This window comes from Coturnix japonica, chromosome 11 (genome assembly GCF_054131305.1).
Source record: "Coturnix japonica strain WE chromosome 11, WE-NBRP24, whole genome shotgun sequence".
NCBI lineage: Eukaryota > Metazoa > Chordata > Aves > Galliformes > Phasianidae > Coturnix > Coturnix japonica.
In genome coordinates, this window is record NC_140673.1 from 25,289,230 (window position 1) to 25,304,862 (window position 15,633).

Genomic DNA, 15,633 nt, shown 5'->3' on the forward strand with positions numbered 1-15,633 from the left:
GTGAGTCAACAGTCATAATTTATACCTTGGGCATTTACATCCTGCTTGTGTGAATTCATTTGCTACTGGGCTTAGCACGCCTAAGGACGGCTGTTTTACATATTTATCATTTGCCATTGTATTTCTTCTCCCCCCTAAAAGCACTAAATGCCTATTGTAAATGGCACAATCTAAAGGAACATTAAAAAAAAACAGAAGCTCTAAATAGACACACATGCTCTAAGTAAATCAGTGCTGATTTCCACTGAACAAAGGCATTCAACCTAAGGTTACATTTCAAACATTTATGAAACCTCATAGGTTAACAGCAGAAATGATCCTACAGGTTTGACAGACTGGCTATCCTTTTGTTTTCTAAGACAATAAATACCATGGAGTTCTGATATGAGACAAGGCCTATTTTAGGGAAAGCTGAAGGAACCGTGTATTCACAGAGCTGCAAAATTACTTCTTAGTTTCTATATCTGAAGCTCTCTCTACTGTTCTAGCATCTGCATGCTCACATTTAAGTGTTGAAACTTTAACACGGTGCACATGGAAGAAGCTTTTCGAGAGCAATCAAGAGGCATAAATACGGAACCCTCACAGAAACAGAATGTAATTTATTATCATAGGCACATTTTTAAGACTTCTTTTCTGTTCCTGTCTCAGGAATGACTTGTTTCCCTCAGTATTCTGAAAGTACTGGTCTTTTCCACTGAAGCCATGTATTACACGAGGCACGTGAGACTGGTGAGAAGGAACAATTCAGACTAATAGAAAAAGGGTCACTCTTCACAGACTGGTAGGAGACTGTGCAAAACCATGAATACTCTATTTCATAACTTACTGGAATGTTTAGTCTTCCTCAAAGAGAGGACAAATGCTGTGAGATGAACTATTCATAATCAATAACCAGCACAGAACTTTTATTTTCCCCCTGGAAAGCTTCTCCTGCAATCATTCCCTTCTTCCCCCTCTCATCTCTTCCTGCTTTTTTCTCCTCTTGGCCATATCAGTACAGTGCTAGAAGAACCAATGCTGCTGACAGCTCTGCCTCCAGGACAGTTTGCAAATCAGTCTGATGTAACTCGCATCTTACAGGAACACAAACACCACAACTCACAACCCTGGCCTCAGATTGTCAACTCCTTGCAGCACAGAACTTGCTCCTCTGTACAGAGCAGTGCTCAACGTACACAATACAGAAATACATAGCAACATCCCATCCCCACATCACTATTATAAAACAGACCGGCAAAAGAGATGCCATTAAGAAATCTGATACTACCGAGAGGATAGACAGATGCTCAGTGATCAATTCAAGCTCAGTGATTAATTCCTGATGGTTGCCTTGATGACCTTGAAGGTATTTTCCAACTTCAATTACTCTAACTAATATATTATGTAGACAGACAGTATTAAAAGAGCAAACAGATGTAGCTTTTGGGATAATGTATCAATGAAATGCGATAGACAGAGAGAAAAAAGGAAGTTGTGACCTCCACTACATTAAACAAAAGTAGAGATTATCGCATTAGGTATTTATCTTCCATCTTCAGTTACTCACTGGGTAGGAATCTCTTCTACAATGGGAGAGTAGAACTTTTTGAGTACCAGCTCTTGGTTGAAAAAGCAGAGCAGGACCAGATGACAGATTTTGCCAGGTTGAGGTGAGGAGCCATGAGACAACTGAGGGTTTATATCAAGCAAAAACCAAAACAACAAAGAAGACCTTTCCCAATCTCACTTTTAATAAAAACCTGGATGATTCTACGACATCTACGTAATCATTTTTCTGGTCATCTGAGTGTAAGATGTGGAATCCCAGACTTTTCCTCATTTTTGTTCTTTCCCTGCTCCTGTCTACCTCAAAAAAGCTTCTCCTATTAGCAGCTCAACCTCCAGCACAGCCAGATGAAATGTTTAATCACTTCTTAGATCTCCTTCCCCTCTGTACCAAAAGATTTCCTCAGATCACAGTTTTCTTACAGCATAGATAGATTTCCATCTATCTCCAGATTTGTTCCTCGTATGGCATACAGAATGAATTACGTGATATTTTAATAAACCCTGCACTGATCCCTTGAGGAGAAACTGAACTACAAAAGATCATTTCATATTGCTTTCAATGCAATTCTTTTGTCACTGTGAAGAACACGAGCTTGAGCTCTAACATAACATATACACACTGAAAATATTTTCCCCAGTATGGGGGATATCCATTGATAGATAACTCCTGTGTTTTGCTGAGTTATTGTCCTGGCTTAGCCAAAAATGAAGAAAAGTACCAATAAAATGCCTTTCTAAGAACTGCTTAGATGGTCTCTATGAGATTTCACTATCTGTTTCTTACACCAGCTGTAAAAGGTTTCGAAGAATTAAAAGGAGAAAAGAGGATCTACCAATGATCACTTTATATGGTGTGCTCAACCCTTCACAATTTGGCTAAACTTACAGATAAAAGTTCATAAAACCTGCAGAAGCTGAACAGACAAACAAATAAATACACAGAGACTGGCAGATTAATCATGTAAGGTCGTAAGAATGAAATGTCAGACACTGTTTGTGATGCATGAAAACGAATAAAAGCGAATTATATATGAAATGTGTTTTACTAAATGCTTGCAATTGTTGCAATGAAAACACGGAAGCAGTGATTTTATACCTGATAAATGTTTTCTTCTGTTTCAGGCTCACGGATTGGTTCATGTCCAGCCTCAAACACAATGTACTATTACACCAGCAGCCAGAGAGGAAAAGTCAAAGATGAAACAGAGGGAAAAAGGCAATTTGGAATTCCACATAAAAACACAGGCAGGCATTAAAGAAACAAGTTCAAAGTAAAGGCTGGATGGAACCAGACAACTGGTTTGTTGGAAAGCACAGAGTAAGGTTGTTTCATATTTCATAAACCGGCAGAGAATAGACCTAAATCTCCTCTAATGATCATTAGAGCAGCTTCCTAATTCTTTCTCACTAGGGATACCGCCTGTGGTCTGATATTAATTTTCTGAAGTCATCGTGCATTTTGCCTCCTTTATATAATGGCAATTATTTCCACACGTATTTATTATCTATGAATAAAAAAGCTAAATGCAAACTGGGTGAACAGGCTGGAGCTTGTGCAACATACCACACAGTGAAAGGCAGCCACAGTGCATTTCATCTTCAGGTTCTTGTTTTATTGTGAGGAACCACCATACAAAGTAAAACTCCTGACATTACAAAAGCTGAATTTAATTTAGGGCATCCTAATTCCTCTCATCTTCCTTGAAACACCTTAGACAGTGCTCAATAGTCACTAATGCTTGAATTGGTTTCTTTCAGTGTGCCTCCAACTGGTATTTTTAAGTGGAAGAACACAAAATCTCCACAAAACACAAATCTCAGCACAAAAACACGAGAATGAAATTACATCTTTTTCTTCTTCAGACTCAGCAAGATATTAGACATGAATATATTGACATATTTCTGATCATTATCTTTACTCCCAGGCATTTTGCTTGGATGGAACAGGACTTAAACTACAGATGTATTATTAAATCATAACCCAAAATGCCAACAAGGGAGTACATTATAACATTAATTCCTCCGTGTTTCTTTTTAACAAATATTCGCCCTCTGAATGAAATTCTGGCTGCATCGAAGCCAACAACAAGACATCAATTTATTGCTATAAAAACAAGGTGTCATCTTCCTTATTTTCAAAGTAGCTCCCTTTTCTGTTAGATTGCGTCTTAAAAAAGAATAAAATAAGGAAATAATGACAAATCTCAGTGGGAAACTTCAAATCTCAACTCAGAAAGTATATTTTAAGATATATTCAATCTAATATTTCTATGCAGAAATGCTGTGCTATTACAGCTTAATTCCTGAACGTGCTACTTGCTGTAAAGTGAAGTCTCTCATGAGATCTATCTCAATACATTTCAAAACACTTTGTGAAAGGCTCTGGCTGTGTTTGAAGATAACATCTATCTAAGTCATTTCTGAAACTCCCAGGCCGTGCAGCTTCAGAAATTACCTGGTATACAGGGTCTTCTACATCTTCTTCCAAAATTGTCTACAGCAAAGTAAGAGGACAGGCAGTAAAAGCAAAGAACATAAACAGCAGAGATAAAAGAACTGCATTCAGAAACTAAAGGACAGCAAAGAACTAAGCAAAACGTGCAGGTAAGTATATAATTCTCTTTCTTTATTATGCAGATAAAGTCAAGTTATTCTACAAAGTAACACTATTCTTGTTTCATGAGAGTTTAGCAACCTGCACCTTATTTGATTTGACTCAAATGCACACATTCAGAAGTTTAATGAATCACCCCTACAAGACGCTGTTAAAAACCCAACTTGCAACACAGTGGCCTTCATTAAAGCTTTCCCCTTCAACTAGAAGTAACTCTGTCTTGGAAAGGAGCAGGACATTTCAAGCTGCCAATCACGCTCATCTTACCCCAGGTGACCTCTTTCATCACCTTTTAATCCTACTTCTGAGCTCACAATAGCTGTTAGTGCCTCTTTGGAGCAATTCTGGGGGATACTTCAAACTGCCTTTTCCTTGGCAGTAGTCTAAGCTTATGCATGTACCTGGTATACTGCCTGTTCACACTGCTTGTCCTTTTGTGCCTTTTTTTCCATTTCTTCCCTTTGTTTCAGTTCATAGATGAGCTGAAACAGATCTCGCAAGTCCAGAATCACAGGTTCAGCCTATGGAAACAAGAGGATTGTGAAAGGTTTCTATGGAGGAAAGTAAAATAGTAACCAAATAGTAGGAAAAAAATCACATCAAGAATAATTGTAAATAGTGAAGTATATTCCATTTTTCTTTCTTTTTTCTTTTTTTCTTCCTTTTTTTCCCCCAAGATGATTTCATTAATTTGCCATTTAAGAACATTTAAACAAACCCCAAACACAGAAAGAATACAAGATGGGCCTCCTGAACAGCTTGTTATGAACACAGCCCTTAAACCGAGCTCTTGGAACAGGTCTAGAGGAGGCCACTAAGATGATCAGAGGGCTGGAGCATCTCTCCTATGAAGAAAGGTTGAGGGAACTGGCCTTGCTGTGCTTAGAGAAGGCTACTGGGGGACCTCATTGTGGCCTTCCAGTAGTTGCAGGGAGCGTATAAATAGGAGGGGGAATGGCTGTTTACAACGGTGGGTAGTGGCAGGACAAGGGGGAATGGTTTTAAACTGAGACAGGGGAGGTTTAGGTTAGATATTAGGAGGAAGCTTTTCACACTGGAACAGGTTGCCCAAGGAGGCTGTGGATGCCCCATCCCTGCAGGCATTCAAGGCCAGGCTGGATGTGGCTCTGGGCAGCCTGGTCTGGAGGTTGGTGCACATAGCAGGGGGCTGAAACGAGATGATCACTGTGGTCCTTTTCAACCCAGACCATTTTATGATCCTGTGATATGACTCTATGAACTACGATGAAGAAAATGACAATGATTTGATACTTACTGCCTGGGCTGTTTTTATTGCCACAAATCGATGATTTCCCTCCTTTCCACACACATACCCGAACGCTCGGTGGTCTGTGATATCCTTTGCAATGTACGATATCTCATGAACTGCGTGGTGGTGCTGTAATAGCTATTAAAAAAGAAGAAAACACAGGAAGAAATACCCATCAAAATGTTCCATTAAATCTGTATTATTTCCTTCCACCTGTGCTTCACCTGGATCTCAGTGCACCTATGGAATTAAAAACACCGACATTCCCTGGTGTCAAAATCAATTAACATCTGAACTATTTATGCCTGTTCCCTTTTCAAAGTCTGGCCAAACGTGACTTATTTTTAATAACTTGACAAGAAAAGCATCAACTGAGTACCTTTCTTTCTATCTTCTGTTGAGATATAATTCAATTAACACATATCACTACCTAATTAGAAGGTAAACAGCATTGTAGGTACAGAATCCCTACGGGTAGGAATAGGAAGAGAGAACAGCAGCTTCTTGCAGCTTCCCACAGTGCAGCTCTGAGGACAGGCTACAGGATGAGGGGTGAGAGATCCAATCTCTACAAATCGACAGCAGGGTCTCTTTATCTCTACAGCACTAAGCAGCAGGTGAGGTTTCACTTAAAGCAGTAAAAGAACTCCAAAAAAGCACAGTAAGTCTGGTGGTGATGGATCAATGGCTGGACCAGATGATCTTAGTGCACTTTTCTGCCCTAATGATTTTATAATCCTATAAAGTGCATTTTGGCCAGACAGCAGCACCATACCAGCATCCTTCTCACTCTGATATAATTACCATTTCATTATCAAAATTCATACCCAGAGAGGATGTGTGCATATGGAAGAGAAAAAGCCACGTGTATGCGAGGCAGCCATAGGGAATATGGCACAGAACAGGCACATAAGTTTCAATGGGAAGGCAGCACATAAGAGGAAGCTGACTATATATAATACAGCAGACTGGACATTGGTCACTTTCATTCCTCAGTAAATGACTCCTAACTTCCCAAGATCGAGACTGCTTGTTCTTAGGGAAATGGAAGCGCTGATGCTGACTTTGGGCTGAATGTGGTTAAGCTGAAGGTGTGCTCCAGACTGTCACAACGTGTTAAGTGTTCAAAATTAACGATGGGATCTTCCTTAGATAATACACTGGTATTGATTTATTAGGCTCCTCTGAAAGCACGCTTGCATTCTATCTGTTGCAATGAAATGAAATGTTCCCATCTCTCTATTCTGCATATGACAAGGGAACGTTATCCTCGGCTCCTATTAAATCAAAGTTCTCTGACATTGCTTTATTGATTGCGAGACAGCGATTTGCACTGAAATTAAACTGTGATCAGATTCCTTCCTCATGGAATTAAATTTGAAGACCATTCTACCATGGAAAAAGATCACCCACAATGTAAGACAGCAGATGGAGACACTCCGATTTATTCAGGAGCCCTCATTAACTATTGGAAAATTGTTACGCTTGTAACAGTTATGATACCTCATTTGCTGTACAAATTAAGTAAAGGTGACTGCAACAGCATCCTGCCTCACAGTATGGAGCACGCAGAGCCTTCTATTTGTTTGAGGGACACAGGGTTGGAATACACACATAAAACGTAACGTTGCAAACACATCTGTTGCACAATGAAGGTACAAGCACTCCTTCGAAACTGTGCATTCAGGGCTTGATTCATGGACTGTGTCCTCTTTACATTTTCCAGCACTTTCTTTCAAATGTTATTTTATGAGTGCCTGATTCTTTGCTCATCATTAAGCAGGAATGACACCCACTGCAGATGGTACAGACCCACCACTGTAACACCAGGTCAAGACTGCATCATTCTCCCTCCCCAGCTTCTCTGGCTCTTTTGTCTTTGGGGTTTTACCACGACTTAATCCTGTTTCCAGTGGGTCAGAGCCTATAAAGGAGCATTTCACAGCTCAGGGATGTTTATGACACTCCCACACGCAGATTCTGGTGGAGTCCATCACAAACTATTTGATGTTTTTATGGCACCTTTGCCGAGTGCTGCTATGAGCCATTTAGCACGCCTCCAGTGAGGTGTGGGATTGGTGGAGGGCTGCAGTATGGCAGAACACATTACAGAGAAGACTTAATTTGTACCGCGGTTCAATACAGTCAATTAAATATTGCGCGGATTAGAAAGTAATTTAACAATTAAGCTTCGGTTGTTAAATAAATTTAAAATACACAGCTTCCAAATTATTTTAGGTCTTGTGTGGCTTTAGTCACTATTGAAAACATTTATGATCTTAAAAAGCAAGCACTGACAAAGCCTCGTATCAGCTATCAAAGTCATGTGCTGCAACAGTTGTTCTTTTCAGGCTAAACCTGATGTCTATATTACATCTTATTCATATGCTCAGATACCATTTCTTGCTGTTAAAGACAGAAGTCTGAAATACTTCCTAGGCAGCAATATGGACAGCCACCACAGGCACCATCCCTAATGCATCAAGCCCTTGTGCTTGCCCCAGTCCCTGCAGCCCATGAGTATTTCCTCTCCCCTCTGCCACTCCACCTCCTGCCTCTTCTACTCTCCCCCCCCCCCCCCAACCCCTCCTTGCACATCATGTGGAATTGATTTAGCTACTTCTGAGATCTGTAGCATTTCTAATTTCCCTCAGGCTGCTTGGCACCTATCATAAATTTTTTCACCCCTTATCCTCATCTTGTCCCTTTATTTCCATGCCGTAGCCTCCAGTGCCACTAAATCAATTAAGTCAATCAATTAAGTACTTGGAGGGCCCAGCAATCATGTCAAATATGTGAGTTAGATGGCATGAGAAAGTCACTGCTTTACTATTGCTATTCCTCTTTTAATGAGGTTGTCTATTTAGTGAAGCCTGGGGCACACTGTTAAGAGCCACAACAAAAAACACCCTGTGAGCTGCCCCACCGAAAGCAGGAAGCATGCAGTACGTAATGGTGTGCCCAGAAGGACAAGTTTCACAGGGATTTGAGCTGTAAAGTCTCAATCTTGAAATGTTAAATGTGGAGCTTCAGGATTTCCAGGCTACCAACGCCGGAATGTGGACAGCCATGGTGTAAGCATCCTCTGTCTTTACCCAAGGATGCTGTGGATACCCTACCCCTGGAGGTGCTGAAGACCAGGTTGGATGGGGCCCTGGGCAGCCTTATCTGGTGGGAGGCAACCAGCCCATGGCAAGGTTTGGAGCTAGATGGCCATTAAGGCCTATTCCAACCCAAGGCATTCTGTGATCCTATGATTCCATTCTCATCTATCCTCTTTTCAGCCATCTGAATAAATCAGCAGCATATTTTGCGTGTCATGTCAAGGTTCCTGAACATCAGCTACCTTCCAAACTGCAAAATTCACAATGAAATAACTTCACAGACCTCAGTTTTGGTTATGCTGCTGTCTACCTCGCCCAAACTCCAATTCACGTAGCATTTGCTCTGATGTGTTGTAAGAAAACACATCCTATAACCTTTAGGAAGACAACTGAACAAACACTAAAACCTGAATCTAACAAGGAAAATTACAGCGATGCCTTAACAAGAAGCTTAGCAAGCTAAAAGTGTAATAGCACATCTAACGCAATATACTGCAAGACATTAAGTGAAAACAATGAATTGTAAAACACGCGAGCACTTCTGAGATGAATCTCATCTCGTTGCTCCCAGAAATGCTAGATTTGTATCGACATGCAGCATAAAAACATTTCACTGGTGTTGTGAGAGTTGCCAAAGCAACAACACAGAGGCAGAACTTGCAGGTTGCTGCCCTTGCTAGCCAGACCCGTTAAGGTCCAGCTTATCCCTTGTGAATTTGTCATTACTGCTCAAAACACAGGAACGGGAGCTAGAAAGGAAAACGTAAGCTCTGGTGTGTTCTCTGAGCTTGAATGGACTCCTCACGTGGCAGCCTTGAAGCATATCATCACAGTGAGAGAGAAATAAGTCTGTCTAATCCCCACACTTCTTCTGCACAGATTGATTTTGCAGACAATAACCTAAAGAAAGGCTCTTCCAAGGGCCAACTCCTAACAGGCATTTCAGAGCACAAGCTTTGCAATAAAAACACATGGCATGAAAAGCACACTTTCAGATTATATACAGTTCAAAGCCTGGTCTCTGTAAAGGTGTGTAAGTTTAATTTCCTCTTAATAATAATAATAAAAACTCTTAAGAGCCATTATCTTCCTGCAGTCGAAGAGACTAAAGCAAAAACAGATTACGTGCCTTGCCCAAGCTCACGTGGCACAGTGCAGCTGAGTCAGGAAGGACAAAAGTCAGTGAGCACAACTGTTATGTCTAAAGATGAGCAAGTCTTCAAATGAAGCGCTGGGCAAAGCACAGTCTGGGCACTGCAGTTCAGCCCATACAAGAGCAAGAACTTGGTGAAGGTATCCAAGGCAACAGCCTGGCTGGTCAGCCTCAGGAGGATGACATAAAAGGGTGCTCAGGTGTCCTATGACATCTGAACTAATCCTTAACATTTCCTTTGCCTAACAAAAAGTATCCTACAATTGCCTGTAGGGAAGCTGGGGAGTAGGTGCAAATGTTAGTGCCCTTGTTTGTGCTTTCTGCAATACCCACGTGCCAGAATGCTCAGAAATTGCCTGAAGTTGTCCTCATTGCACATCCACAGCATACACCAGTTAGTCAATTAAGTTAGCAGGACTTAACTTTGCCAGCACAGCAATCTAATTGTGATGAATGGATCTACAATATTGAGCGAGTTGGATATTCCAAGAGCCTAATTTGTGGAAGAGAACACCACTAAGGTAATAAACTTCTGTCTGGCTCTCATAATTTGTAATAATGTCTGACAAAGACCAGATATTAATTTAGTTATTGTTCATTGTCTTCAAAAGCAAATGCTAAGTTGCTCGTGCAGAAGATTCATTTATTAGATATAGGAACAAAACAAAAGTGGAATGCATACATGGCCGAATGTGTACCTTCATGTCAAAAGCTCTTCAATTTCTTATTGTACTAGAAGTAAAACTAGGTAGCTAAATCTAAAGCCCTTGTCCAATTACTATTAATCCTCAGCTACATTTAAAACATGCACTTGCAAATATCGTTTTAGGACAAAGAAAATCCTAAAGGGCAAGGAAACATTTCCGTAGAGCTTTTGTAAAACAAATGTGCTACACTAAACCTGTGCTGTTGGACATCCCATGAGTCTTGTATTATTTTCTACAACAAAGAAGGATTTGAGCAGGGGTACCAAGAAACAGCAAACCCAATCCCTGTTACCAAAGTCAACATCTCCTTTGGGCCAATGAGCACAGTAATGCAGTATGCACCTACACCTCAACTGTTCAAAACAATCTACAGACTGTAACACACTGCCCTACCTTCCCATTTCACTATTTCAGTGTGGCATCCAAGGAACAATTCCTGTTTATTGCAATATTATTTCATTCTTTGGATGGCAGTTCCATGGCCACTTTTGTGTTTCCAAGGCTGTAACATATCTACTTGTCTTCTCTGTTAGCACCCACCTCATGGCTTTATGGAAAACACTTAATTGATCAAAATAGCCATAAATACACCAACTTTGCCTCTCTATTCCCAAGCCAAAGCTGGCACACAGCCTAAACACTGCACCTCTGACCATGCCTTGTGTTCTTTCCTGCTCTGAAGTTCATAAGGTTGCTAATGATTAAATCTTGAGTTTGAGGGAGCACAATATTCACTAATAAGACAGTCCGTTTGCTCCAATACCATAGAACCGCCCAGTATTTTTACTGTATTCATCTTTACAGCCTGTGAATCCCTTTAGATAGATTTCTGCTTTTACAAAGTTCTTTTGTTCCTTCACACCAACATCCTTCACCTCCCGAAATGCTTTTGATTTACGTGAACAGCACAAGACATTTTTTCATACAACTTCTAGTAGCTTTGGAGATATCTTTTGGCTTTAACTGCCTCAGGTCTAAAGTGCTTCAGATTTACTGAGCATTATGATCCGCTCTGTTCCTCAGAGCGTGTCATGAGCCCATAATTTGAAAAGCTCACTGCTGAAAACCAGCCTCAGTTGTTCAAGATTTGTCACACCAACTCTATAATGGAGAGCTTACAATGATCACAAAAATCCCACTAATGTTGGCAGTACTAAAATTTAAGTTGTATTGGAAAGCCATGAAACAGCAACTTTCTTCAACCATAAGTCTGCTTTTGGAATGCCACAAGGTAAAAGGTAAAACGACAAGAGGAATTTACTTTATAGTTATTTATCTGTCCATCAGATACTTATACCAATTTGGAAAGATTTAAAGAAGGATGACAGAAAGCATGTGTGCGCAGAAGAATGAGAATAGGAAACAACTCTATGAATTCATGAACTACATATGATATCATGTTCCAAAACCAATAGAGATGAAAGCAAGAGTTGAGAAGATCACAAGACCCAATATTTAGTGTCTTTCAAGTATGAAAGTGATTCCATAATCAGAAATAAACCAAAGCATACAAACAAGAAATCCCCCCCTGCATTTAGCACAGGTTGGTTTCAAATGGCTCAGTACAGAACTAGACAAAGTTAACTCTTCAATTCTTGTGGCTTAAACTTTCAATGGCCAGCACGTTTGGCTCTGGAGCTTGTAATCTCTGGAATTCAGAAACATTACCATTACTCACCTACCTTGCTCATAAGAATCATTCAGACACTTCATGCTCTTTTATGCTCAGCCTTCCTACAGCTTTGCTGTAGAGCAGCAAAGAGGACACTTTTTTCCAACAGTTACAACTGCAGGAATAAACCAACTTAAGATTATCCCATAAATGTGCCAATCCTTCTTTTTGTTCAGGTCCCTCAACAGGCACTGAACCAAGGATATAAAACATCCACAGCACGAATGTGTGTATTACTGGGGCCCTGAAGATAAAAATGAAATAAAATCTAAAAGGCAAACCTCAAAGAGACCCTAAAAAAAGAACAAAGAACTTTCGAGTAACTTTTGGCTTGATTTGGGGTCATTTTCCCTGCAATATCCAGAAGCAGGAATTTCTGGAGCCAGACTCATATCGTGTTACAAGAATCCTAAGTTCCAGTTCAAGCAGTAGAGCATTCTACTATGATGGGAACCATGATGGGTAAAAAGGAACAAAAGGCAGGTATGTGTGTTTGGTCACTGCTGACAAATAGCAGCATCCTACATAAACCCAGAGGAAAGAAAGCATTTACCTGTTCCCCTGACTGTCAGACTGAACAAAGCCCTTGTTGCCCTCCCTGTAAACACAATGTGATGCTAAGGGCAGAACATTATCCACTGGTTTTATTGCCAATAGCAATCTATTACTATCCTCTTGAAAACTCGAGCTAACTTTAAAAGTAAACCTTCCTGTAGCTTCCTATCCCATTATGTTGACAGCTAAGGCCATCTGTCTCCTGTGCATTTGACAGCAGCCCATAGGAGAGGTTAAACAACCTGCAAGTTAGTACAGAAATTCAGGAGCATCACCGGTAGCATTGCTATTACCGGGGCAAACAGAAAATTGCAGAGCAGCCTACCAGATAAAATGCACTCAATGGGAAGAAAAATCATCAGCACACCTGGGGTGTAATGCTTCCCAACCACCTCGAAGGGGAAGGAACACAGGATTTCAAAGGGAGATGGAACTTTGTGTTATGGCACCCACAGGAGGTCCCCCACTGCTCTCCAGGGAAGTTTCAGTGCATCCCAGCAGCCTGCCCTATTATTATGTCAGCATTTCTCTTGCTAAATCCTCCACCGAGCAGTTTGAATTCAGCCATTATAATTCAGCATGTACTGAAAATGGGCCTGCAATTTTTTTTCTGGTGCGTAATGCATTAACCTGGCTTAAAAATACCAGCACTTGCAAGCAGTTCTCCCCAAGCAAATGCATTTTGGCTGCTTTTCTACCAAAACTGCAGCTGGAAAAAAAGAATGTGGTTGTATCAATGAGGATACCTTCTGGCTTTTGTATCTCAGTTTATCTGAATTAAAGAAGGCCACTGATACTACATGCCAAAAAAACTCACCAATATATGTAACTACATACTTTTGAGTTTTTTGCTATGGAATAATACCTCACTGGAAGGATGCAATAGAGCATCCTATGCAACAGACATCCTACTATGTACTAGGATCTATGAGAACAAAAGGGTGGGTTTTTTTGCTGACCTGAATGGTTTTAGTACGATTCAATCCAAGTTTTGTTTGAGCATACTAAACATTAAAAACAGATGATATTGGAAGTGTTTAAACAGTAACTTGTAGCACAACAGCTCTATAGGCAGATATCCACCCCCATACATAATGCAGGCCAATAGGCTGTTGGGAATATACACACAGTGAGGTTCTCCATAAAACACAGAGCACACAGAAGTCCTCCCCCCTTCCTTTAATCTATTTCTGGACACTTGGCTTAAACAACAGGAGGCCACATACAGCCAAACGAGACCACCACTAAGTCATTAAATCTAATTTTCTGCCTTTTTGAAAGCAATCAAGTGTTTATCTTTTTCATACTGAAAAATACAGCTACAACAAATTCCCACAAATTATTTCAGTTTGGATTAAATGCCTAAAATAGCTTTATTTTATCCTCACGCCAGTTAAGTGTTAAAACATCACAAGGCAATTCCTATGGGCACCCACTATAAGAAGGCTGAACTGAGCTGCAGATCGGAGCATTTCAAAGACAGCGTTCAAACCTCAAAATACTCAGATTTATCCATGTGCAAAGTCACACCTGAGTTTTATCTTTGGGGCTCTTTATTTCACTGTGATGAAACTGCCTTATGTGTAAGGTTTTCATGGCAAATTGTGTGCATAGAAAATACATCTCTATGAGCTTGTGGCTATTAAAAATCCCTTCGGAGCACTCTAAACTTTCTAAACTATCTAGGGCATGGCTGGGAAGGCCAATAAGAAATGAATTACAATAGTCAATTAGAGATGTAATTGTAGAAGTAGGCTCTTCTGACATTTACGTTTTGCTAACTGTCAAACATTATTTACAAAATATATTATTGTTTCCCTTTTAGAGCATCAGAAGACTATAAATACATTATAAGAATAATATGCCAGGATTTAAGTTCCCTACTCTGCTATTTCCTAATTAGTTTTATTTATCGCACGTAAAACAATAAACGCCACGTCTAAAGTTCATATTTACACACAGAAAGAAAGGAAACTGTGAGGCAATTGGACAAGAACCCAACTGGCCAGACTTCTAAAGCATACTTTGTTCAACAGGATAACAGCAGGCTCAGCAACATGGAGTTGAGTTACTTGCACAGGAGTGGGTTAAGGAGAGATACGAAATATAATCAGGGAGCACAGCATGGATATCTACAACTACGATGGGCAGGATGGGAAGAGACTCAGGGTAGTTTATCTGAGAACTGAATAAGTGACCAATGAAAGCTGACTCAATAGAGTGGCTCCTTGGAAGGGGATGAGGAGTAAAGGGAGCCATTGAGAGCCTGGAAACAAACACAGACAGGCTATGGGTTAATAAAACAGAGCAGGCAGACTCAGCCTAGGAAGGCAAAGAGAATCATGACACGATCAAAAGAATAAGCTGGGGAAGCAATCTTGGCAGTCACAATGGATTTCAAAAATGAAAGTCAATTGTCAAGGACAGAGAAAAGGATGACAATTGAGACATAAGATGAAGAGAGGCAGAACTGTGTTTTAACCGAAAGCATGACTATAAGTGCTGTATTTCCAAGCAGTTACAAGAAATCTGTAAGATCTGGAGTTACTCTGGATGTGGCAATTGAAAACAAGGTTGAGACAAAAAGGCTGCGGAGCTTGCAGACTGAATAATAGATGGTGCTGATGCTTTCCTCAGTGCTCAGAAAGGAGGTCAGTGGGAGACCTTTGGGAGTTGGGATTAAAATGCCTGTTTCAGCCCTGCTAAGCTTGAACTGATGGGTAAATGTATGAGGAGAGGGCTGGAAGGCAGGTCAGCGTTCAGCACTGGCATCACTTGGCATGACACGATAACCACATTTCTATTTGCAAAGGAAATAATATTGATAAAAAAACATAGCAGGTGGGGGAAAAAAAAGGGGGGGGGGGGGGGACAAGTACAGAGAGCAGGGAACAGCAGATGAAAACTGCAGGATGCAGAGTGAAATCAGAAGCACAGGGTTAAAATCCAAAGATGAGAGACAAGGAGGCCAGAAGGAAGGACTTCAGAATGATGCCAATGCGATCAG

The 15,633-nt window shown here is 40.5% G+C and overlaps 1 protein-coding gene across 37 annotated transcripts in view; it reads right to left on the reverse strand.

Moving 5' to 3' along the window:
* Positions 1 to 15,633, reverse strand: part of DAB1 (DAB adaptor protein 1) — a 341,210-nt gene that overhangs the window by 22,515 nt on the left and 303,062 nt on the right. For 22 of the 37 annotated variants that reach the window (XM_085511816.1, XM_015870667.3, XM_015870672.3 and 19 more), the window contains 4 exons: positions 5,442 to 5,573; positions 4,567 to 4,686; positions 4,007 to 4,045; positions 2,648 to 2,713 (listed from right to left, as the gene is read on the reverse strand). In XM_085511816.1, coding sequence (XP_085367942.1) covers positions 2,648 to 2,713; positions 4,007 to 4,045; positions 4,567 to 4,686; positions 5,442 to 5,573 — 357 coding nt within the window. The remainder of the gene's footprint in view (positions 1 to 2,647; positions 2,714 to 4,006; positions 4,046 to 4,566; positions 4,687 to 5,441; positions 5,574 to 15,633) is intronic. The other 15 variants (XM_015870676.3, XM_085511825.1, XM_085511820.1 and 12 more) reach the window with 1 other exon arrangement.